Source organism: Vanacampus margaritifer, chromosome 2, assembly GCF_051991255.1.
Source record: "Vanacampus margaritifer isolate UIUO_Vmar chromosome 2, RoL_Vmar_1.0, whole genome shotgun sequence".
In the NCBI taxonomy this organism is placed as follows: Eukaryota; Metazoa; Chordata; class Actinopteri; order Syngnathiformes; family Syngnathidae; genus Vanacampus; species Vanacampus margaritifer.
This window is the reverse complement of record NC_135433.1, coordinates 22737767-22762785: the sequence shown is the minus strand read 5'-3', so window position 1 is coordinate 22762785 and position 25019 is coordinate 22737767. Positions and strand designations below refer to the sequence as shown.

The 25019-nt window shown below is 40.1% G+C and overlaps 1 protein-coding gene and 1 long non-coding RNA gene across 4 annotated transcripts in view; both read left to right on the top strand.

Moving 5' to 3' along the window:
* LOC144042904 (uncharacterized) overlaps window positions 1-10177 on the top strand; it is a 183009-nt gene extending 172832 nt beyond the window's left edge. Inside the window, exon 2 of the long non-coding RNA XR_013291008.1 lies at window positions 8392-10177. This is a non-coding gene — a long non-coding RNA (uncharacterized LOC144042904). The remainder of the gene's footprint in view (window positions 1-8391) is intronic.
* Window positions 10178-11882: 1705 nt separating this feature from the next.
* sdk2a (sidekick cell adhesion molecule 2a) overlaps window positions 11883-25019 on the top strand; it is a 184521-nt gene continuing 171384 nt past the window's right edge. For 2 of the 3 annotated variants that reach the window (XM_077558669.1, XM_077558668.1), the window contains exon 1: window positions 11884-12239. In XM_077558669.1, the coding sequence (XP_077414795.1) occupies window positions 12155-12239 (85 nt within the window). In that variant the 5' untranslated portion in view covers window positions 11884-12154. Of the gene's footprint in view, window positions 12240-25019 lie in introns of all 3 variants that reach the window. The other variant, XM_077558667.1, reaches the window with a different exon arrangement.

Genomic DNA, 25019 nt, shown 5'->3' with positions numbered 1-25019 from the left:
ATGACTAATTAGTAGTACATGCCAGTTGCTGCGTTTCAGACAACCACTGTGCGCTTGATCCAACCTGACAGAGCTCATTTTACAGTCATCCAATTCCATTCCAAAAAATAAGAGCACAATCAAGCTTTCGCAGTATTATGTCAGTGGAATAACTCTGATGTTGTCAAATTCAGGAACAAAATATTTGTAAAAATATGCCTCGAAAGGTGCACAAATCTTTGAATCTTGAACCACATGTGCTATACAGCGTATTTCTTATTGGGTTGAAGATGAAATCTGGTCACTGATTTTTCTTTGACTTATGGCTTTTCACTTTTTACCCATTCTAAAATGATGGATGACACTAGATGTCATTTTGGGAATGTGCTATTTTCTCAGGGTAAAAATACACCCCCAAAGTCTCACAACACTTCTCTGCACAAAAATATTTGCATGTTCTGAGTTTTCTTCAACTTATCAGGACAATTTAAGCACGTATACTGGATCTTGGGTTACCAATGGATTACTGTTCCGAGACGGAGACTTAGGACAAATTTGTACAAACATACATACGTACTGCTGTCGATTGAAAATGACATCACAGTGCCTAAGGGCTCAGCTTGCGAACGTCACATGACCAAACCCAGAAAACGGCTGGTATTGAAAGGGGTTGCTCCGGTGAAAATGGCTGGGATTAAATGAGTTAATGGACACATGAATAGCTTGCCAAAATTCACATGCACATCTCGACTCATGTCAACTTCAACCTCTAAAAGTATCAAAACAATTGCCACAGTATTTTGGATTTTATGAGCATTAGGGAACTTGCATCTACAATACTATGAACCCAGTTTACCCATACATGTTGATCGAAAATTCAGGCTGAGCATTTTGTTGTTTTCATGCTTTTCAGTGCTAAACGTCTTTTGGGAAAGAAAAGAATTATGTTCTTGTTCTGTGCATGGCAGCCCCAACAATGCCTGATCCCTCCCACTGGCGCATTGCCGTATCCACCACATTTATTTACATTATACCGCAGCCCACTCCCCTAAAAACCTCATAAATCACGCTGACAGCGCAAAGTTAGTGGGGCAACTCAATTGCCACACTTTTAGTCAACTAATTCTGTATAATGGCAGCCATACAGTGTAATCATTCAAAGCCATTGATCTGATTGCAAGCTCTCAGCCTTGTGATTCGCCGTGCACTTTAATTCACCTTTAAGCAACTGTATACATAAGAAAAGGAGTAATTGATTTTTCTGTGTTCCCCCTATAGTGACATGTCATTTATTTTTCAAGCCACTGTCATAAATTCAAATTGACTGGAGTAAATTTGATTCCGTTGACCAAGGTGAAGTTAGTCAAATGTTATATAATGGAAGGACATCAGCAACTGAAACACTTACACACACACACATATATATATATATATATATATATATATATATATATATATATATATATATATATATATATATATATATATATATATATATATATATATATATATATATTAGGGGTGGGAATTTTTTAATGATTCTTCACGATTCGATTCCGATTTTTGGGTGTGCGATTCGATTCAGAATCGATTTTCGATTGGGAGCGATTTTTTAATTCAAAATGATTTGATTGACAATGATTTTTGCTTCAATTTATAGATGTACAAGGAATTGTAAGGATCTACTCCAGTCTGTCTTGCTAATGCTAATTAGCGTGCTACTCGCAGCACTTTTATCACTCAAAAGTACGGCTACACGCTGCAAAAAAACAACTTTTATTGGAATAACTTGATCGTGACTGTTTCCTTCTGCTCTCTAATGTGGCTACAACTTAACAGTGTATCAGACCTCGTGGAACCACACTGCCCCTCAGTGGCCAAATTGGGTACAACAGGAACAGCGCTCCCAATAAAGGCACACACAAACAAATGGAAGACAGTATAAAATAATTTAAATAAAATTTATTTTGGGACATTTAAAATCGATTCTGAATCGTACTAAATGAGAATCGCGAGTTTTATGGGAATCGATTTTTTGGGCACGTCCGCCTCCCAGTGCACAGGACGTGAGATCGAGTCCGGGCTTCGGCCTTCCTGGTGGAGTTTGCATGTTCTCCCCGTGCTTGCGTGGCTTTCCTCCGGGTACTCCGGTTTCTGCCCACATTCCAAAGACATGCATGGCAGGTTAATTGAGCACTCCAAAGTGTCCATAGGTGTGATTGTGAGTGTGGATGGTTGTTCGTCTCTGTGTGCCCTGCGATTGGCTGGCAACCAGTTCAGGGTGTACCCCGCCTACTGCCCGAAGCCAGTTGGGATAGGCTTCAGTGCCCCCCGCGACCCTTGTGAGGACAAGCGGTTAAGAAAATGGATGGATATATAATATATATATATACTGAATCTGTATGTGAACATTCATCCTATTGAAAATACATAAAAAAAAATGTTGATCAGTAATTCATCATAATGAATCAAGGTAATTAATTTTACATCGCAAGCTGCAACCGCTGCATACAACTATGACGAGCAACTAAAGTCGGTCCATAGTCATTGCAACTGTTTTGCATATTATTGTTTTTTTGGGGGAATTATTTCCTTTGTAAATCTCACACTCGGAGTGTCACCCTACCATCCATAACAACAGCAGGAGGTCGACTGAGACCCCCACCCTCCCCACCTCAGACAGGATTTCAGCATCTTTTCTGTTGAGGGTTTTTAGGCTGTGCTGCAACAGCATCTTACACGAAGGTGACTCAGGCATGGTTGACTTCCGCAGGGAAGAAATTCGCCAGTTAAAACCGGCGTGAAATTGTAAGAAACCTCTGGCTTATATATCTCTTTTTATCCCACCTAATCTTTTGCGGGCCCAGGGTCTTTTTTATAATGCCATACTATTCCATTTCGTGCAGAGGAGGGAGGGGCGTGGATGGGTTTATGGGCTCAACATTTACCGGTGTGATCAGCCAAAAGGCTGCCAAGTGGGAAAGTAATGAGGCCAAATGATTTTTTGTTTCGCATGAGGAAAAAACAGCTTTTAATTACCTTCTGAAAAAATTGCATTACAGATGACAAAGATGACCTTTTTCAGAAGGTCATCTAAAACCAACCATACTTCTCAACACTTTTTCCTGTTTCCGTGTTGGCCTCTATAATCTCAGCTGTCACGTGAATTGCTCAGGATGTACTCGTTCGTCCATATGTGATCATTATTTTTACATGCGCCCGCAAGGTTATGTTTCTCTGGTATTTGCGGTGATGACGGCACCTGCAGTGCTAGAGAGGCGAGTCCATTTACATCAAACGGTGGAGGGAATTGTGAACAGTTTAAAAAGAGCAGTCAGTTTTGCCACAAACTAAAAAAAAAACCGTTAGGACAAGCCTCCAAGAACTTCGAAATGGTTGCTAGATTTGTTAATCGTTGCTTCTTAGAAATAGTTGCTCAAGGGTTTGGAGAAGTTTATACTTATATACAGTATATAGCAAGACTAGCAACATAGTAGCAGCTTGTTGTGTTGTATGCCTTAGTTCTGCCCTGGTCAGCAGAGTAGCCTCATAAAAGCTGTACTTGGCATTTGAACCAGAAGTAAGTGTTTTAACTCTTTATTCTTTTTGTGTTTTGACCAAAAGAGACCTTCTATTAAGAGTTTGGACATTATTTGTGCTTATGCTCAGTGAGAATTGGCAAATCTGCAAGCACACTGTAATAAATATGTACTGTTTTGAATCTATTTCACGACTAAATGATCACAGCCATCTACCTCAATGATCCCATGCCGGGGAGATAAGAGAGACAAAGAGAAAAAAAGAAAAACATTTCTGAAATAACATCTTCATAAGAAATCAGTCACGGGGGAAGCGAGTTATAAAAGGGGAGAGACATCTTGCAGCAAACAAATGTCATTCCATCAAGTGCCGTGTGTCGGATTGATGAAAAGAAAGGTGATGAAACAGGCGGAGAAATTGGTCCTGGAGTGCTGCTTTGCCACATAACGTATAGATATAAATGCACCTGCGTGACTTTGTATTGTCCATCACGTTTAATGCGCGTGTGTCGGAATAGGGCTCGGCGTGTTGCTGAAATGGCCCCGCAGCAAAGCGCACAATCAATCCCAGTAATGTTGCGGCTTTCAGGTGACGTCGTGAATGAAACGTGGGCAGGGCGTCTGTGGCTTTAAGACTTTTCAATTTGCAGCGGCTTTCTTGGGGGCACCGCTCGGCGGCGGGGGATCAATGCGAAACGACTGGAAAATTGCTAATGTTATTTACATCAAAGTGAGACTGGAGGAGACCAATTATGCTGGTGAGTTGAGGCAATATTCCTAAGTGGCTTGTCTCCTGGGTAAAGATGCCCTAATATTTTCAAATCATTATTCGTTTTTTTTTCTTCTTCCAAAAGAAACACAAGAGACATCACAGGTGTTAGATAGAAAGCTATACTTTATGAAGCACATCTGCACAGATTCCATAGGAAAGATGTATCAAACATGTCTTTAAAATAATAATTATACAAATTTATGATTGAGAAAGGTATTCATTTAACAATATGTTTATTTTTGGTGTGTTGTCTTCGCCTTTGTACACATTCATTGTGGTGTGAAAGTACTACTCTATAATATTATACTTTATACAATTATACCGTAATGACATGACAAAATAAAATGTGAACAATCTAACATTTCACCACATGATTTGCTTCAATTGTTCATTGAGCTTGTATGTGCGCCTTGGCCACCTGGGGGCAGCATTGTACATACATGGAGACACACTCGAAGAGGAGTTTCACACCAGACTCAGCATCGAAGCCATTCAGAGTTTTCTGCAGAGTTCTGCAGATTCCTGATAACGATGCTGATCATTACAGTCTGCTGTGTTGGCGGAAGGAAACATCTAAAACCTGTAGGACTCTGGCTCTTAAGGACCAGGATTGCCCACCCCTGCTCCACACGGTTTTGTTCTCGGTCATTTGTATCCTTGGCAGTGACTCCTTCATTTCCAATAAATACTGTGCTATAATTATATGTTATGACGTTTAGTGTGCGAGAAACAAACACAGGTAGATAGTGTGAGTTAAACAGTGGCGCTAAAGTTTAAAAAGAAATGCTGGTAGAAATTCTGATTGCTGGTACTTTAGGGAGTCAACAGCCACATTGGCTGGTGATAAAAAATAAAGTTAATTTAGAACCCCACTAGTCTAAACACGGCATTTTGATTACGGCAATATTGTGTCTGTGGAGTTTAGCAGCAGAATCCACCTGTTTTTATCTTTCCCAGGGGGTGGCCATTTTGCATCACAGCTCAGGTAACAACCAATCACGGCTCAGCTTGAGAAAACAGGTGAGCCGTAATTGGTCGTTACCTGAAGCCCATATCACACTCATCTCATCAGGGTTTGTTTGCGTTTGCATCGTTTCCTCAACGTTCACCTCGAGTTTTATTTTTTATTTTTTTACACAAATTTCTTTGAGACTAGAAAACCCATTAAAACCTGAGGCGAACATTGTGAACTTGAACGAACAATGACACAAGGAAATTTAATGTTTTTTTTTCTTGTCACCAAACTATTCCATTAAAACTCTAGGCGAACGTTTGCGAACCTTGAACAAACCCTGTCGGGAGAGTGCAATTGCCATCTTGGCCGACACTCGCAAACGTTCTCCCCTCAGAGTGCTATGGGCTTGAGCCCTGATCAACTGTAATGTCGATTTCAGTCGACAGCAAGTGGCAAAATGGCCGCCCTCTGAGATGGATAAAAATGGTTGGATTTTCCTGCTTAATTCATATTAAACCAACACAATTTTAATCAGAATGGCATGTTTTGACTAGTGGGCCTGCCTAGAACATATTGTAAAGAAAATGTTTAGGTTGATGGTTTTATGATGCCTGTTCTGACCCTGAATGTTCTACTTCCCTTTGGGGGAGCATTGTGTGTGACCGTCCTAGAAATAACTTTTGTTTGAGGTTTTAAATAGGCCTATATAGGTGCAGATTTTTTCCATGCTGGTCTTATGTTGGATGTCATGATGGAACGTCGCAAGGTACACTTTTGTAGATTTGATGTAGTGTATTGCAGTCTTAGTGAACAGAGAGACGGTATCCTGTGTGCTTTGCAAGCAAGAAATATACTTTTTACTAACTCTATTCAGAGTCTCATCTTTCCATCTACCGGCAGCAGTTTGGTTGTATTTTTCATGTTTCCATTTGCAGTTACAACTGTCTCAAGCAAAGAACTGCGAGTTGATCTGTTGCCAGGGAGGGACCCGATGTTGTCTGCGAGCAAGCCACCGCCGATGAGGCGTTACGACCGATGTAGCAACTAGAGAGGGAGCGTGGCCTCCTTTGCCAAGGAGAGCGCATCCAATTAGGCAACCCGCAACGGCAGCGCCAGTGCAAATGTCAGCCAGAGGAGCGTGGACAATTAAGAGGGAAGCTAAAGCGAAAGAGCTGACTGCTTTTCATCTTACACTTGAAACAGTTGATCTCTCACATGTGACAAATGATGTGCGTTTCCTGTCCTTATTGTTTGCTTTCACTCTCCCAGATCCTACATACGCAAGTGAGGCGCCTCTCAAATGCAACTCATTTCAATCAAATCAGCAGAGCTGATGCAAATTGGGTGGCTGGTGAAAGGGCATGATGCTTGTTCCCAATCTCCACAGCACTGATTTTGTCGCATTTCCACCAACTGCTTCTCCCTGAATTCCACTTTATGCACTTACATCTACTTTACAGGCAGGATTAAAATGCAAAGTACATGTGTGAAATTAATTAAGTGAAATTGTTGTTAGCTGCTTCAATTGACCAGGAATCAAGTCACCTGTCTGAAGCACTAGGGGTCATGGTTCCAATGGGCACCAGGTTGCTCCCAAAGACCACATGAGTAGCCTGTGGGCCTGTTCTCAAAGAAGCTCACCAATAATGGGGCATTGTGATTTCCAAGGAATGTTGCAGATGTAGCCTTTGAAAGTGTAAATACTTTAAGAGATTTAGAGAACTAAATAACTGCATTTTGATATGTATCTGTTTAATACCTTGTTAAATCCTTCTTGCTAATTATTGTGTCAGTTTTGGCTATGAGCCAAAACGAGGATGCCAAAGCATTCAAGCGCATTGTCGGAGATGTTCTCAAGCAATTTTCAACACTAACAAATTTGTGTGATAATAACAAAGTGAAGACAGACCACTAGCATCAATTTGTAAACAAAAAACAAAATGTAATTGACCATATCTGGACATACAAGGTTTGTGCCCACCAGCGAGGATTCATTTCTTTAAAAGGACCATGCTCTCACTTTCCCTAGTAAAGCAGCATATTAATACCACCAAATATGTTCAGCTTGTCCTGACACCACCGGCACACGTTGTTTTCATTCCCCCATGCACAGGCTTGGGGAGTAACGGAATACATGTACAGGCATTCAGATTACAACATTTTTTAACTGCATTCTGTTACAGTTACAGGAAAAAACATGTAATCAGATTACAGGTACATTTATTAAAAATGGGGATTACAATTTCTACGATGAGAGAGTGCGAAAGAGAGAGAGGGTAAGAGAGAGAGAGAAAGAGAGAGAGAGAGAGAGAGAAAGAGAGAGAGAGAGAGACACACACACAGAGGAAGAGAGAGAGACAGAGACAGAGCGAGAGAGAGAGAGCGCGTGCACGCCCGTGCGAGTGGTGCCGTTGCTACACGTCAGGGAGGTGGGAACGAACGAATTTACTAGTCGTGTCCTCCACAACACACGCGGGCAGTTTGAAAAAGTTTCACGGACGGGAGGAGGAAATGGCGACCGGTATTCACTGAAACTTACTCGGAGCGAAAGTTTGAGCTGAGAGTCCAGCGACATGCTACGCGCTGTAGCTTCTTGCTAGCTAGCCCGCTAGCCCGCTAGCCTACAACCATAATGTGAGTGACACCGTCCAAATTCACTATTTAAACATCATACACAACATATACACGGTTAAACTTGTGACAGGGATAAAAGTTCATTTTGCAGTTGATGTCATGCATCGTCATTGGATGACTATCTATCTATCTATCTATCTATCTATCTATCTATCTATCTATCTATCTATCTATCTATCTATCTATCTATCTATCTATCTATCTATCTCCGTCCGTCTATCTTGAGCATACTCAATATTGGAGTAATCCAAAAGTATTCCAGTTACATTATTTTAAAATGATGGTACCTGGATTACGTTAATAACTACATTTTTTAGCAGGTAACTTGTAACTGTTAGGGATTACATTTTAAAAGTAACCCTCCCAACCCTGCCCATGCATGAATTGTAGCATCAGCCAACCTCTGTTTCCACTGCACTACAACACTCATAGAGACAGAACACCTGCCCTTGCGGCCCCCAGAGCGCAGTCCCCCAGCAGCTTGCTAATGTCAGCCTGTCTGATATTCACAGCGGGAGGTGGTGGCGGCGGCGAAACCTCCAAGACGGCGGCAATTTTCCACAGCACGCCAACGAGGCTGGAGAGCAATCTGCCAGCCCAAGAGTCTCATAATCAGTACATCATTATCGGGAGGGGGGTTGCTGGTCCTCTGGGCGGCGGAGGGGATGGAACATTTGGATGACACCATACACTGGAAGCAATGAGACAAAAAAGCACTACAAAGAAGATGTGAAGAAGGACAGCGAGAGGTGACATCCCACCAGTGGAGCTACCACCTGTTTACACTTTGAACAGCAGCAGATCTTAGCATGCTGCCTGGCCCTGATGTGCCTTAATAACTAAACATAATGGATTTGTGTGTGTATGCCTGGAATCATGGTGCTTTGAAGCGCATCTTCATTGCCCTCAAATGTATTTTTCATTAAGTTCAAAGAGGCCAAAAGCAGATATTACAGCCCGTATTTCTTCATGCCAGGTGTCTTCAACAGGCCCTGATTTGTATCCTTTCCCTATAGACCTAAATTATAATTGCAGCTCAACAGTCCATTTTTAACTCTTTCTTTTGAGGTTTCCTCTTTCAAAATTAATCAGAAAAGATCTTATTGTATGAGTGTTGTTTGACTATGCTTGCATACAGTTTCCAATATTTCAACGCTTAACTGATCGCAAGCATTCAGACTTGATAAGTGATGGATAGACTTTTTGTTTGTTTGTTTGTCACTTTTCTGCTATTCAGCAGTGAACTGACAATACTAGCACAGTTACGCTTATGCTTAGCAAGAATAGCTGTAGTAAAGTGCTCCATAAAGTTGAGTTGAGCCGAGTTGAGAGATGGACAGACGCAATTTGTTTGTCTGTTAGCTGTTTAGCTGCAATTTGGCGGCTTACTGAGAATGCTACCAAGTCAATATTTGACTGATGCTTAACTGATTTAAAAAAAACAACTTTCAAACTGTTCAGTAAGACATGGACAGACTCAGTTTGTTTGTATGTCGCTAATCAGTAGCTAGCTGACAATACTAATATATTATATTATGGTTGCCAATACTGGTGATAATGCTGACAAAACGACTGTGCCAATATTTCTTTAACTCATTGAGACAGACATCTTACAGTTGGCTAGCAACCAGCAATTGTTCATTTTTTAAGTGCTAGTCGGCGGCTAACTGACAATTTCCTTCAGGCAACTTTTTAAGAGCTACTGCTCGTTTGTCAGTTGGTGCAGTTTAGCTGCTCGTGGATGGCGAATTGGCAGTACAAAGTGTGCAGTTGCAAATTGTTGCAAATAACTGGTTATAAAACTTTCGGAGTCTTTGTAGAGATGGACAGATGCAATTTGCTTGTCTTGGCCGCTAATCCACAATGCCAAAAATTTAAAGTTTAATTGATGAGAAAATATGTGGACTCGTTGGTTAAAGACAAGTATTGATTGTCTGCTAGCCGTTTAACCAACTAAAAGATTATAAAACTTTCAAATTGGAGAAAGACAGAATTTTTTGCCTGTTAGCCTTTAGTCGCCAGCTAACTGACTCTACTACTTGGTCACTTTTGAATGCTTTACTGATTATAAAATGCTCAGGCATAGAGTCAGATAAGTTTTCTTTGTTTATTAGCAGCGAAAAGGTGGTTAACTGACAATACTTCAATACAATTGTCAGACATCTTGTTGAAAGACTGACAGCAGTGCAGTTTGTGAGTCACTTAGCCGCTACTCTGCACCAGCTCACAGTGTTTTCGTACAGGAACCAATATTTGAATAGGCTACTTAAATACGGATTATAAAACGTTCAGACATCAGACATTGTTTGCTTTTGTTCGTTATCGTCTTGTCACTGTTTGTTGTTATCCACCTGTCAGCAATTGCTACTGTGAATTATAATGGCAGAGTCAGGAAAATGTAAATTAAGAACACAAATACCAGGAGGACGGGACTTTTTTTTGTGCTTCTTATTCCTGGGGAGGAATTTAGGACAGCGAAATGCCAAGTAAAAGAAATAGCCTGATTGTGTAACTAATATACTGGATGTGTGTTTGTTTGAATTGTTTTGTAAATGCTTGAGGCACTGTAGAATGCCTTGTTCAACCATCCATTCATTTTCTATCATGCGTGTTCTCATAACTGCTGTGGTTGAGCCGGAGCATATCCCAGCTAACTTTGGATGAGAGTTACTGGGTTACTCCCTAATCACCAGGCATATTGGCCTTTAGACAGACACTAAACAACACTAAAACCAAAACCACTAGTCCACTGAGCTTGCCTTGTTCTAAATCATTTTACTTTCAAATACCAACTTTACTTTCTTCCTCCTCGTTTTGTATTCCGCCAGGCTCCTTTGAGTTAGGCTATTTCCTGCTTGTTTAATAATCATTGGCAGTTATGGGCATTACTCCAGGATCATCTCTGCAAATACAGCATAGCGCTTTCACAACCACACACAATCATTGCTTAATCCTCGAAGGCATTTAAAATGTTTTTGAGGACTTGTTCATTGAGGGATTCTTTTTTTAAATTCAAATCCAGGCTAAAACGCAATCACAGCAATCCAAATAGGGAGGGGAATTAATACCTGTGTCTGCCGCATGGTGGCAGTAACGTACAGAGCTTCTGTGGCTATCAAACCATAATAAAATGCACTTTTAGTGCATATAAGTGCATGATGATGCATTCTTAGCACGGTGAAATTTAAGAGAAGTCGTTTATCTTCACCTAAAGTTGGAAACCAACACTTAAAAACACAATTAAATGACTAAGGAGTAGCTCATTTGATGGTTACTCCTTTAAATGGGTCTTTCTCAACCTTTAGCCAGGGCACATGCTTTACATGAGAACAATCTAAGATCACTCAAACGTCACAAAAAAATGTCATTAGGCAAATAATGAATAGATGGTCTCAAATTTAGATACATTGTGAAATCTGAACATGTTTATTTGAACACAAAGCTGAAACATTTGCAAACAGTTACTTATTCTGTTGTATGAATGGCAACAGGTGGATACTTATGTTTATTGTACCTTCTGTCATATAAAAGAGCATTCATGCTGCCCATCACTATATATCGCTAGTATAGATAGATGAACAAGCATATACTGTATTTTTGTTTAATATATTGATTTTTTGGGGGGACAAATTAAACAAAATTGGATAATTTTCCTCGGTACCACCGATGATCTCTTACAGCACCCTGGTTGAAATAAAAAATAATACACAGGTTAATTATGTACGATCTGCAATCTTGTGGAGAACATTTAATTGTTCTGCCTGTCGGTATACGTAGTAGGCATAGATAGATGCATTATTTGTAGTCAATATACTAATTCATGGACCAATAATTGAAACTGGATAATTTCTCTCTCAGCTCAATGGTCAGTAATCACTCTAATTTATTCATACTTAAGTGGTCAGTATTAATGCGTTCAAAGTGACGTTCAAGAGCGCGTTTCAAAATTCAATTGGGCTCACGCTGCCTGGCTCTTCCCATACCTTGCGTGCGTGTGTGTGTGTGCGCGCGCGCCAGCCGGGTCTCTCTCCCTCATCACCAGTCTGACGCACAAGAGCAGCCGCGACCGCAGCACAGCAGCGTCAAGCGACAGAAGCAGAAGCACCAGCCAGGACGCTTGTCTCTCTCCCCGGGAGTGTGCGTGCGTACGTGCGGCCGCTCCAGAGCAACACGTTTCCTGCGTGGGGACGCGGAAAGAAGCGCTCCGGAGTCTCGACTGTGGCGGCGGCGGTGGAGGTGCCGCAGCAGCAACAGCAGCAGCAGCAACGCCGGACCATGGCAGCGTCTGGACGGGTCAGGAAGGTGTGGGTCTCCTGTTGGATTCTGCTCTCGGCGATGTGCTTCTGCACCAGGGCTCAAGGTAAGATGTGCAACTAGTGATTTATTTGTTATTTATTTTAAATGAAAGTGTTTTGCAGGATATAATGAAGTTTGGAATGCTTTTTTTGTGTGCCAGTGAAGTATTCACTGAAAGACTCGCAATACTCACTGCCACAGCATTAGGTACAGCTGTGCTGACCAATTTGATGAGATGTGATATAGTGCAAATCATCCCTTTACAAATACTGTAGAGGCATTATAATGTGCCTTTTAATGTTGTGGTGGTGGAGTGCCGTGTATCACTCGAGTTGTCCCAATGTTCAAATCACTATTGAGATGAGCCGAAATATGTGATAGAATGGCACATACAGTAACCATTAAATGCCACTCATAATTAAAGTATTGTCTTTAAATCATATAACGACAAGTTGAGCTGTACCTAATGAAGGGGCCAGTGACTGTATGTAAATATCCATATGTGATGCTGTATACTGTACTAGTAGATACGAATCATTCAAAAAATGATTTTTCCTCCCTAAAAAAAATATCCACAGCCCCTGTTTCGCTATTTCAATATTAGATTTCTTGATTGCTTAACATAATGTATTTTTGCTCAAGTGAGATCTATAAAGCCCAGAAACCCGTTTCTCAGTGCGAAAGCTCAATAAACTGTCGCTCTGATTGTAGATGGAGCCTCGCTTTCTGCCCAGAGGCCACCTTAATGGCCTCGCAGAAGCGGCCATAATATTGCCACAGTACAACTATGAGCAGGGTTATTATTTGAAAACTGTATTACGTTTTGTCTAATGACCATTCTTTAAGCACATGCGTCGCAGAATGAATGAGTACATCACACATGCAGGGCAGTATATGTGAATGTAGAATATGAACTGCTGTAATAAGACACAGTAAGCTTGTGCTTTATGAGCACTGAGAGGTAATGAGATATAAAATGGACAGCCAGTCAGGTCATTTGTGGCCTTTTGTGTCATGATAAAAAAGCCAATGAGTGCTAAAAAAAAAAAAAAACGTTAAATACAATAAAATGTACTTCCAGCTGTTGCAAGAATTGAAGGTAAGTTTGTTGAGGCTGTGGGCCTATGCATGTTGGATGTACAGTGGACCTTTAATATCTCAGGGTGTCTTATTTGGAATCAGAACTTTCACATGAGACATTATTTCTGATGCCACTAAAGGATGAACTGAAGTGTGCATTCTTTGCAACACTTTTTTTTTTTAAACTGTACAGCACGCGAGAAGAGACAAATATCTACATGAAGCAAGGGTTTCAACGTGTCATGCTAGTCAGACATTACTGCCAATGCCTTGTGTCCGTCTGCGATGTTTTACATCACGACGGGTATACTGCCATGTTAGCTTCTTGACGCTACCTCGCTAGTTGCCGACTGGCTAACCCCAATGTGTGTGTTACTTAGGTAGTATTACATTTAAAGTTACACTTGTGTGACAGTTGGGGGTGTTTTTTTTTGTATGTCTCTCCTGCTATATACACAAATCCACTTTTCACAGATTGTTTATGGGAACCCCGCTGTGTCAATTTTTCACAAAATGTAACTTTTCACTGTCAGGCTCAGTCTGATATCTCGAATGAAAATTGCAAATCTGTACTGACATAAGATGTCTGGTGTAGGACCAAGACTGACCACTATGGGGCAACACAATGCCACATAAGGCACCCAGGCTACCAGAAATGCAAAGAAGAAGAGAAGTATTGTGGCAGAAGAAGAGACAGAAGAAGTTAGGCTAACTGTTAGCACATCTCTTTTGGTTGCAAACGCTTCTCTTGACATTTTTATTGTGGCAAATGACTTGATCAACACGTTATACAAACACACAATATAACCAGTTGCTCCTCTTTTTGTGTCTGGCAACATTGCAAGCTTCAGGTCATATTCTGTTTGCCTAGCGTTCTGCCTCACGTCGCAATTGCGACATCCGTGACTCGACCGCACTCAATGTTGACTGCGCAAGGGGCTTGCTTGAACAGGTAACATTTATGACTGCTCATCCAGATTGTTGAGTTGGAAAAATCGCTCTTAACATCTCAAATAATCAGTCAGGATAATCGTTCAGGACATCTGACAGTCAGGCCTTTTCTTAATTAGATTTCAAGGCAGGGGAAATGCTGTATGTATGATTGTTGGTATGTGTGTGTGCCTATGGTTAAGTCTTAATTGACATCAACAGAGAATTTTGTTTTGAAATTCGCATCATGGAACCAGTTGTGTTTGACTATAGATAGTTCACTACATTACTGTTCGGTGTAATGCTTTTAATAGAAAGAGGAATTCTCCCCGACCTACAAGACAGATATGCGTTTAATGTATTCGATAGCCAGAAGACATATTATTAGTTAATTCATACAAGAGGTGGCTTGTCTGTCTTCCCGTCGCCATTCTCAGTGCGCCAAAGTGCTAAAAGCAGCATAATCCCTTTGCTTGTTTGTCTTTGAGCAGGTTGCATTGCTCCAAAGTGCTCCCAACCTTATCTGAAAGGAGTCTCTGGCGTCTCTTAATATTCAGGGCACAGTTCCTCTCACCGTTATTACCATCCCCTTCTTTTTTTTTTTTTAAGGTAACACGCCAGTGAGTCAGTGAGGAACTGTTGAGTGCCTCTGGGCTACTTCACAGGGTTTTACCTCCTTCCCCATAAAACAGACCTCTTTCGCATCCTTTCAGTTTGCTTGCATGTCTCCTTGCCATTCACCTGTCTGTCTGGTCCTTCCTCGTAAAATGATTCCCTCTCTGCTCGCACAGTCACGACTTGGGTGAAGAAACGCTTGCTATTCTATTTCACAGTCACAGAGATCTTGTCTGCTTAAGTGGGGCGCAGATCTCTTCCTCGTGGGGAATGCGTGTTTGCAAATGCAAAATGCCGGTGTATCAAGTCAGCTCTGCATCCTTCCTGGGGAGCGGAAGATGGCAAAAATTAGGCACATGGGGTGCCGCCGCCCTCCCCCCGAGGAGTCTGAGGTGGCATGTGCTTGTTTTCCAGCAGCTTCCTACTGCGTTTGACACTACCGCCTGCGTCGACACACTAGAGGACACCCGGCAGAGTCCACCACGTTCGTCTTGCCTTAAGCGCCTCACAGCAGGCCATTGGAAGACTCATTTAGTCCCACTCTCGCGTCTGTCTGCCAGCTAATAGATGTGAGGGCAGGTGGGTAGCGTGACTGATGGTGGCAAATAGAGATTAACTTGATTACTTGATAATCGATCAGGGTTCTGAGTTCATGATGGAGTTCTGTTCTTATGGAGGTCATCTGGAAGTGACACGCTCACGCGGTAGTAAAGTGATCATTTCAGTTAACATTAGTGTAAAAAACACTTCTAGGCAGTGGTGTGTATACGTGGGTATATGGAGCATACCCACTTCTTTTTCACTCAGCATTGAGTATACCCACTTCTAAATTGCCCCTGATGCTCACCGTTCAGCCACGGCCTACCCTCCTCTGCCTCTAATTGGTTGGTCCCCCCTGCCTACACTGATTAGATGTCAAAAACAATGGTGACCAAGACATTGAGCTCAGGTGAACCGATTTGCCCTCGTACACGGGATACTTGATCACGACTTGGGTTCGATTCCCGGGGGTGGACGTGTTTTATAGTAGCTATAAGCTGCTACTTAATTTTAAATACCGGTAAATTAAAACACAAGAATGGGGACAATAAGTTTAAGATTCAGCACAAAACAATACTGACGTCTAATGAGACTGTTTTTCGCTATTTTTGTCTATTGTTGACTAAATATTGTAATTTGTTTTATATTTGGTGCCCTATAAATTATAATTTAGAAAATTAATAAATTGGCTATACCTTTTAAAAAAATAAATACATTGATTATAATATGACATAATTCATTTAATTCATTCAGAATATTATTTGCGTGCTTGTGTAATTATTTTGATACACCTTTAAGAGACACACAAAGTGACTTCTGGGAATGTGAGTCCAGAGTGAAGAACGAATGGAAAACTGTTTGACGCCACTGAACCGGGGATTGGAATAAAAGTTGCCCAAAACGAAGAAAGCGAGTCTTGTTGCTCATTTCAGGGAGTCAACATATATATCATGTAATTTGTTTGCCTCATGATACATACATTTTACATTATTTCAGGCTGTTTGCGTTAACAAACTGTTCTTAATAAGTTATGATAATTGTATTATTTTGAGCAAGTATACATGACACAATATTAAGTCTTACATGTCACTGTTTCTAAAAGAGGCCATTTTTTTATGGACTTTAAAAAAACAACAACAACGTGAAAATAGTGCAAAACAATGAAGTAGGGTGGAAATTGCACTGGCTTCTTCCTTGAAACGTTATTTGTGGATATCATCATATGCTTTGGACCTCCTGTATAGGAAGATAACCCTCTCAGGTACATCACAATACCTGAACTCAAAATTGGGAAATCTTATTGAAGGTTGAAAAAGATGATCAAAAATGAGTTATTGTCCCTGCAGATGTCATACCCCAATTAATTGCTGGTGCGTCTTCCACTTATGGTAAACAAACGCATCTTCTTTCCCATGAGGGAAATAGGCTGTGACAGTTTATTGGCACTATTATTCACACAAGGACGGTAAGGAGTTAACTGCTGAGCCCATTGGCACACTGTTGCTAACCAAATCAGCAGCTGTTAAAGCCAATGTTTTTTAGAGATCCCTATGCGGATGATATAATGGATTTATTGGTGCCTTTAGCATCAAGTTATAATTACAGTAAACATTGGTATAAAAAACATTTCTTGTTAATAAATTGAAAAAAAAAAAACAGTACGGCGTAAACCAAGTGTGCCTTCTCCTTCGAAATGTCATTTGTCTGTACCATTGTATATCTGGGACCCACAATGCAAGAGAACCCTCTCCAGTACGTCGTAAAATCTGAACTGAAGATAGGAACTCTTGTTGAAAGAGTCTTCCTTCAAAATAAGCTTGCAAAAAAGAAATACGGTATTTCTGACAATATTGGCTGTCCCTCTGATAGACACCATGCCCTAGTTAGCAGGCGGATGCCTTATCCACTAAAGATAAATAAATGCCTCTTTTCACATTGGAACAAACGAACGGCTGTGACTATCTCAATCCGTAGACACTATTATTCACACAAAGGCAGTAAAGTGGTAACTACTGAGCCCATTTGTACTCTGTTGCTAATCAAAACAGCAGAAGTGACAGAAGAAGAAGTGGGGAGTTTTAACACGCGTCCTAAATGAGTTGCCTTTGCAATTTTAAATGCATACTGCGTAACATGGAACTGGTGTCTTGCGTGTACTACATGAGCATTCCACTGGATTCCAACAGGGGATCGCTCCACAATTTTGTAGGACTCCATGTTTATATCCATGCGAAGCTACATACGGGATTTATCAGTTCTACCCAGTCTTGTTTAGTTGTTGTGTTTTTGCTGCATTTCCCCATGAGAGTCACTTTTGTTTGGACCTTAAGATTGATTTTGTTTCGTGACCATGCTCATAACTCAAAAGTCTTGTATTTCAAATAATCTTTCCTCGTTGAAATGAATTGAAATACTATTAATCCAACCACCTGTTTTAGCTAAAGATATTAACAAGCTTTCTCCGACAACAACAAAAAAACTTTCAAAAATATATAAGTTACTTTTATATACTGATAAAATGTCTTTACCCATCTCGAAATGGGAGACAGACTTGTCTATAGCACCGGAATCTCACTTTTGGATTCAAGTTTGTGAAAACGCATTTAAAATGACAAAACACACAAATTTACAACTTATCCAATATACAATTATTCACAGAACATACATTACTCAATATATGATGAAGAAAATGGGACTCTCAGACTCCGACATTTGTCTCCAATGTTTACAAAACACTACAGACACTTATGTTCATGCTTTATGGTTATGTACTCCGGTTATGTATTTCTGGTCTAAAGTCGCTATTTTGGACTGTAGGATACCTTTATCTCCAAACTTGTGTTTGCTAGGTGACCTAACAACAACTGACTTACCACATAAACAATTTCAATCTACACTTGTAGCCCTTACTATCGCTAAAAAAACAATTCTTGTTAACTGGAAAAATAAACAAACTCTGACGATCGACCAATGGTCTAACCTCCTCATAAATCACATTTTAATGGAAAAAATATCTGCCTCAAATAAAAACCAAATATCAAAATTTTTAGAAACATGGTCTACGTATATAGAATATTTTAACCTAATTCTGGTTACTTAATTCTGTCTGTTAGCGAGAGCCACTACATCGTGATAACTTACATTGATGTTTCTGCATTTGGCAATTTATTATTATATTATATTATTAGTATGGGATTTTTTTAATGGGCTTTAGGTGAACTCATGAATACACACACGCTCGCACGCACGCACACACACACGCACATACACATACTCACCCACATACAAAAAAAAAAAAAATATATATATATATATATATATATATATATATATGTGTGTGTGTATATGTATATATATGTATATATATTTAAAAAAAAAGAAAGAAAAATGAGAAAAAAACCCATTTTTTTATTATTATTTTTTTTTAAAAAGGAGAGCAATGATGATGTCAAATCGAATGAACAATACTGAGCTCTCCTTGAGGAAAAAAAAAATACTATTAATCCCTTCCAGCAACCCCCAAAACACACCCAAAAAATTGTAATGTATTTTTTGGAAAGGAAAATAGCACACAATAGTACATTGTACTTTATAAAACATTTAGTGTTTACATTATTAAATATAATGTAAAGAATTAAACAGTTTGTTTATTATAATTAATCCATTGTGACACCTGGTGTGTGTTGGAGTTGGCCACCAGGGGCAGTATAAAGCACTCATGAAGACACAAACAAAGATGACTTTCACAACTTCTGTAAGCAACTCAGTAAGCTGTTGCAATATTGAGCATTTTTTGCAGAGCAAAAATAATTTATACCTTTGAATATTGTTATGCTGTAACCCTAAGCCTGGTTACAGGCTTATATCATCACAACTATCGATGCCTTTTGTTAGCCAGTCGATATAACATTTGCATTGTGAGTTCAAATTGAAATTCTCTTTTTTTGTTAGCTTTGTAGCAAACATCAACTGGGACTGGCAACAAACAGCTTGAAGCCTCTTTAAAAAAAAAAAAAACCTTCACTGTCTGTATTGAGTTGAGTTCACTGCCACGATACTGTGCTTGTATATTGAATTTTGGTTCGCAAATCAAAGAAGAAGAAAAAACAGCCAAAAGACAGCTCACATCGTGAAAACATCATAAGTCGGCTCACCTGTATATAAAAGTAACCATTGTATAGATTACGGATCTATCATTTCTAGCCAGCTAGTATATAATGCTTGACTGATAAGTCTACGTCAAGGCCCAGAATATGTAAAGTATGTTACTCTGTTGGTTCTCGTAGCTTGTGAACTCATTCACTGCCATTGACGGCTATAGACGTCCAAAAATCATTTGAAATATTTCTATTAGTTTAACGTTATTTTTTTAAAAACTTTTGTTAACAAGAGTATGAAAACCTAGAAAAAAGAATGATTGGACAATTCGAACAGATATCAAATTTGTGATTAATCGTGAGGTAACTAGTGAAGCCATGCGATTAATTACGATGACTAATATTAATTGCCTGACAACCCTAACTTTTAATAATTTTTTATATTTTTTTTATTTAAAAAAAAGAAAGAATAAAAGATTATTAAAAAAATTGGGGTGTCAGGTGATTAAATTTTTTAATTGTAATTAATCACATGACTTCACTAGTTAACTCACAATTTATCACACATTTTATATCTGTTCTAAATGTACAATAAAAAAAACTAACGTTAACGTTAAACTAATTGAAATAGTTCAAATGAATTTGTGGCAGTGAATGAGTTAAAATCAAGTGTAAGTGGTTATGACACAACATTAGTAGTGTTGAATGTGGATTTGAAACCGTTAGTGCAGTATGATAGTCATCAGAGTCAGTGATGAACAACAATGTAATACTGACTATCTTGTGAGTCTTTGCCTCCGGTTTTATTACCAGGTTCAGATCATAGAATTGTGTGATGCTTTGTCTTTCTCTACATCTCAGCAGTGTGTGTATCCCCTCGAACCTCCTCGGAGTCAAAACTATCCCTTTGCCAACTGCCGAGTTTGTGCGCGCATGTTCGGCGGCGCTTATGTTCCTGTCTATTGAGCTTTAATCTAGATAGCCGCCTTGACTTTCTGCCAAGCGGCTGCTGCCATAATTTTCTGGACGTGCATTATTATGCAGCCTGACAGCTGTCAGCCATTTCCAAATCTGTAAATCTTATGATAATCCGCCATGCTTACACACAAAAAAGCATTTGTTTAAAACACTCACAATCCGCGTGTGATTAAAACTGCCCGCCTCGGATCATAATTCCTGTACATGACGGGCTCGCAAACACACCCGCAGACAGATAGAAAAATCAATGGGTACAAAATTATCCTGCTCCATCAAGAGAAATATAATACAGTTTTAATAGAATCAAAGGCATCCCCTCGTTCCACAAAGACTGATGACAAACCCACCCACACGAGCACGAACTCAATCCCAAGTAATAGAAAGCGCTTGCATGCCACAAATAGACCATCCATCCATGCCACATTGGCCCCCGGCATCTGATTGCAGACATGATACTACAGCCCTAAAGGTGATGAAATTATTGTTTTGGTTTTTCAGTACTTTTATTACATGACAATTGTCATGTGACTAACAAGTGGGTGTGTGCTGCTGTAACTTGGGAACGATGATACCGCACGCTGCGCATTATATGTGTGGGTGAGTGATTAAAAAAAAGAAGAAAAAAAAGAGGTTTGAATTAGAGTAGCAACATAGCAAGGCAAAGCATGCTGATTGCTCATGTTGGCCTTGTGGATTTACACGCCACTAAGTAGCAACATTCCGATTTTTAGATATGGGTCATAGCAGCATTAGGAAATCTGGTACGCTCAGATCACAATAAGGACTGTTCCAAATGTGGATAAAAATCGCTCATGAATTGAATAGATGCCCAACGTATACTGTAGATCAGCTCGACTGTCAGCGTGAGACTGATGTCATTGAAATGTGATTGATGCCATACACACACATGGGGTTTCACTGCATTTTCCAAAATACTTAGTCCCTCAATAATATAAAATTTCTGAGTGACTTATGTTTGTCCTGCATACCATTCCAAATCCACAAAAAAAGAGGCCAACTCTTGTTTGTATTATGGAGCAGTATAGGACCCGGTTAAGGTGCAACTAAGCCTTGTCTGCCATCTATTGGTGGATGGATATTCGCAGTTCAGCACCTGCAAATTTGCGGATCTTTTTTTAAATATTTTGTTTATTCCAAATTGTTTCTCACCATCTACCCTCCATTTGTCATGGAAAATGTATATTTAATGTTTATCAGTATTTTGTGAAGAATTCTTTGGATTTGTTTAAATATATTTTTCTTCGGGGTGGGGGTGGGCCCCCGGGCCGCCATTGTCCCATCCCTGTTACATGTACTTATGCCCATTAAGTTCGAAAAATGATTGGAATAAACTAATGGGAAGTCATTCCCAATCAATCCCACTGAATAAATTTGTATTTATTTCTGTATCTGTAAGTGTTTCATGTATTCAATACAAATAAACACAGTGATTCAGTCACGTTACTTGAAAATACACAATATTAGTAAGATATGTTTTACAAACAACTGAACTCTCTTATTTAATATTCGATAACTGACCGTTGATGCAGGTAAAATGATCTGCTCAAAACAGCTGTGAGGTGGACCGATACGTGAAGTAAAAAACACTGTTATATTGTATATCATCTATAATTGCTTGGGTATAATGTGCCAGTTACCAAATCCATTTTGCTGTAGTATTGAGTAACGTGGGTGTGTTTGTTTGTTTGTGGCGTGGCACAGGGTGAAGAAACGGTCGTTCAGTAACCAGAACGTCGACTGTTCCATCCCGCTCTCCCCAAGTCATGTGTCGTTGTGTCCTTGGGCAAGGCACTTCGCACACATCTCCTCCAGTGCTACTCACACTGGCGTATGGAAGGTGCAAATGTTTGGTGGTGGTCAGAGAGGCTGTAGGCGCACACTGGCAGCCTCGCTTCTGTCAGCTTGCCTACTTAAGTAGCTTACCGCCACCACAGTGTGAATGTGTGAGTGCATGAATAATGTATCCATTCCATTGTAAAGCGTCTTTGAGTGTCTAGAAAAGCGCTATATAAATCCAATGCATTATTATTATAAATGTAACAGATATATTGAAGATGTCATACAATCACGTTAACCTGTATAGCTCATCTGTGGATTATACTGGATACTGTGGCGAATGTATCCACGTTTGGAAGAGACCTAACGGAACTGGTGTTGTTAGACTCTGCGTTGTGTATGGTTGAGATGCTGCACACCACGCTTGTTTCGGAGTTGCACGTTGTTTATTTTCCGTAGCCTACCTGACAAATTAATTCCTGCGCTCAGATTGAGGCCATTCAACGTGTCCCTACACATATTCAAGTGAATAAGTTAGAATAGCCTACCTAAATACATTTGTGGTTGGAAAACGCTAACCTTCTTACCTCCTCCATTGGAAAGACAACAAAAGGGCAGAAGTAACTTCAAGGAGGCAGTCACATTAATTCATGCAGTTAAGAGTACTACATGCTGAAATTAATACATGACAATGGCTGTCATGCAGTGTTCACTTTTCCTGCTGTTGTGGCAGAATGCAGTTAATTGTATATGTTTACTGCTCTGGGAACAGCGAGCAGGTAAAGTTGGACTTAAATGCTTGTTTTCTCTCTTCCACATGGCTGCAAAGAGCAGCAAGTGGCTTGCTGCGCCTCAGGTGAAACGCAGAGGCAGCTTGACTTCCAAATCAGCTCCACTACCTTGTGTGTCTTCCACGCTCGCCTTCCCTTTCTGCTTGCTTGCCTGCCTGCTTGCTTGCTTGCTTACTATCTCTCTTTAGCTCGCCTCCCCCTGCTGTCAAAATGCCGTCTCCACATGTTTATTCATGTTGCCACGGGATACTTTATTCACCAAGACGGAACGTATTGCAGCAAAATCATTACCCCCAAAAAATATCGGGCTCACTGACAGAAGGGCTATAAATTAATGAATGAACAAAAAAGGGAATCCGGCTATATTGCATCTGAAAAGGAACTGGCGCTTTCAACCTATTTAAGGGTGACAAATGATCGCAATCTCCCTAATGGTGGAAGAACAATACGGATGCTGCGCTGTCAACACTTCTTAGCTTTAGGAGGCCTTTAATTGGCTTAGCCAAGCAGCAAAACTGTGTACATAGTTCATAATGGAAATGTAATCAAATTAAGTTGAACCGTAGGGTTTTGGCATTCGCCCTTTGCCGAACAATCGGCCAACGGGTTATGATGGTGGGGGGCAGCAAATAGTAGCGCCTCACACCGAGCGTCTGTCATTTTGCCACATTAGGGATGCCGGCTAAATTTGTTGTTCACCGTGGAGGAGTTTCCTTGTGCTGTCTTATTATTCCCTTGTCATTTTGCACAGAGAATGCCATCATAACTCAAAGCTAACCTCAGAAAAACAATAGAATGTACAAGCAGCAGTTTGCGGGTAAAATCATCATCTACATATGACATGCTTTTTGGAAAAAGACCATTCTGTTTTTTTGTTTTTTTCTTGTGGTGCCTTGAGATACGAGTGACCCATCTTACAAAGTTTTGAGCTGTCATTCGGCTAATTCTTTTCTTTGATTTGAACTTTATTTATATCGAACAAGTACAATAAAAGTAAACAAAAAAGCTCATACAAAGTATTCGGTTAAAGAAGGGGCTGGAGGAAGCCAAAGCTTGACTTACACAAAATTGAAATACAAGCGCTGTATGGTGGCAGTGAACTGAACTGAACTCACTTGACGATAAGAAGCAATTCTTCAAAAAAGAGGCTTCACGCTGTTTAATGCCACTTCAAGGTGAAGTTTATTGGCTAACTAAACATAAAACAAAGAATGCTATCATTTCACCTTGTGTATTCCAAACTAATAAATAACTCCTCCTTAAAGTGACAGTGTGTAATAAGCGACCGCTAGATGTCGGTTTATCATAGAATGCAGCTGAAACGCATGCATTTCGAAGTGCGCACACTACGGTGGCTCAGAGAGACGACACTTTGCAAGTCTACCACCAGTTCTTATTTTGCGTGAGACGAACGAGCATTTCGGCGAGCGACGGCTACTTGGCAGCCGGTGTGAAGCCCGGTGAGTGATCCCGAAAGACCGTGCGAGCAGGATTTAGACGGAGCAGCTAACAAGATCGGTTAGCGGGAGAAGCTATTTAAAAAAAAAAAAAAAAAAACGGCGGTGGACCCATTGGGTCCGACACTCGATGCAAGCGCCACCAGGGATAACTACGTTCACAAAGTTGTCTTTTGGGCATCCATAGAAGGAAGATGGCGCCAAAACATGGCAGCCTCTTTTAAGGTGAGACTCCAGCCATGTAATATAATAAGTGATTACTAATAAAAATTAAAAAATGTACGTTTATATGAAATTGACCCGTAAAGAAAATCTAGAGAAAAAAAAACAAAAAACAACTTAGGTTCAAATTTGTCTGCTGGCCTTTGATCTTATTTTTTAAATATTAAAAACATTGCATTTTGTTATGGCAGATTTACATACGCAATTGTGAACAATAACAAGTCTAATAAAGTGATTCTAAATAGTTCCAATGTGTTTGTGTAGCGTCATCAGTTTCTACCGATATTTATTATTTATTTATTCGTATTCGACAAAGTTCTGTCCTCCGGCTCCCTCA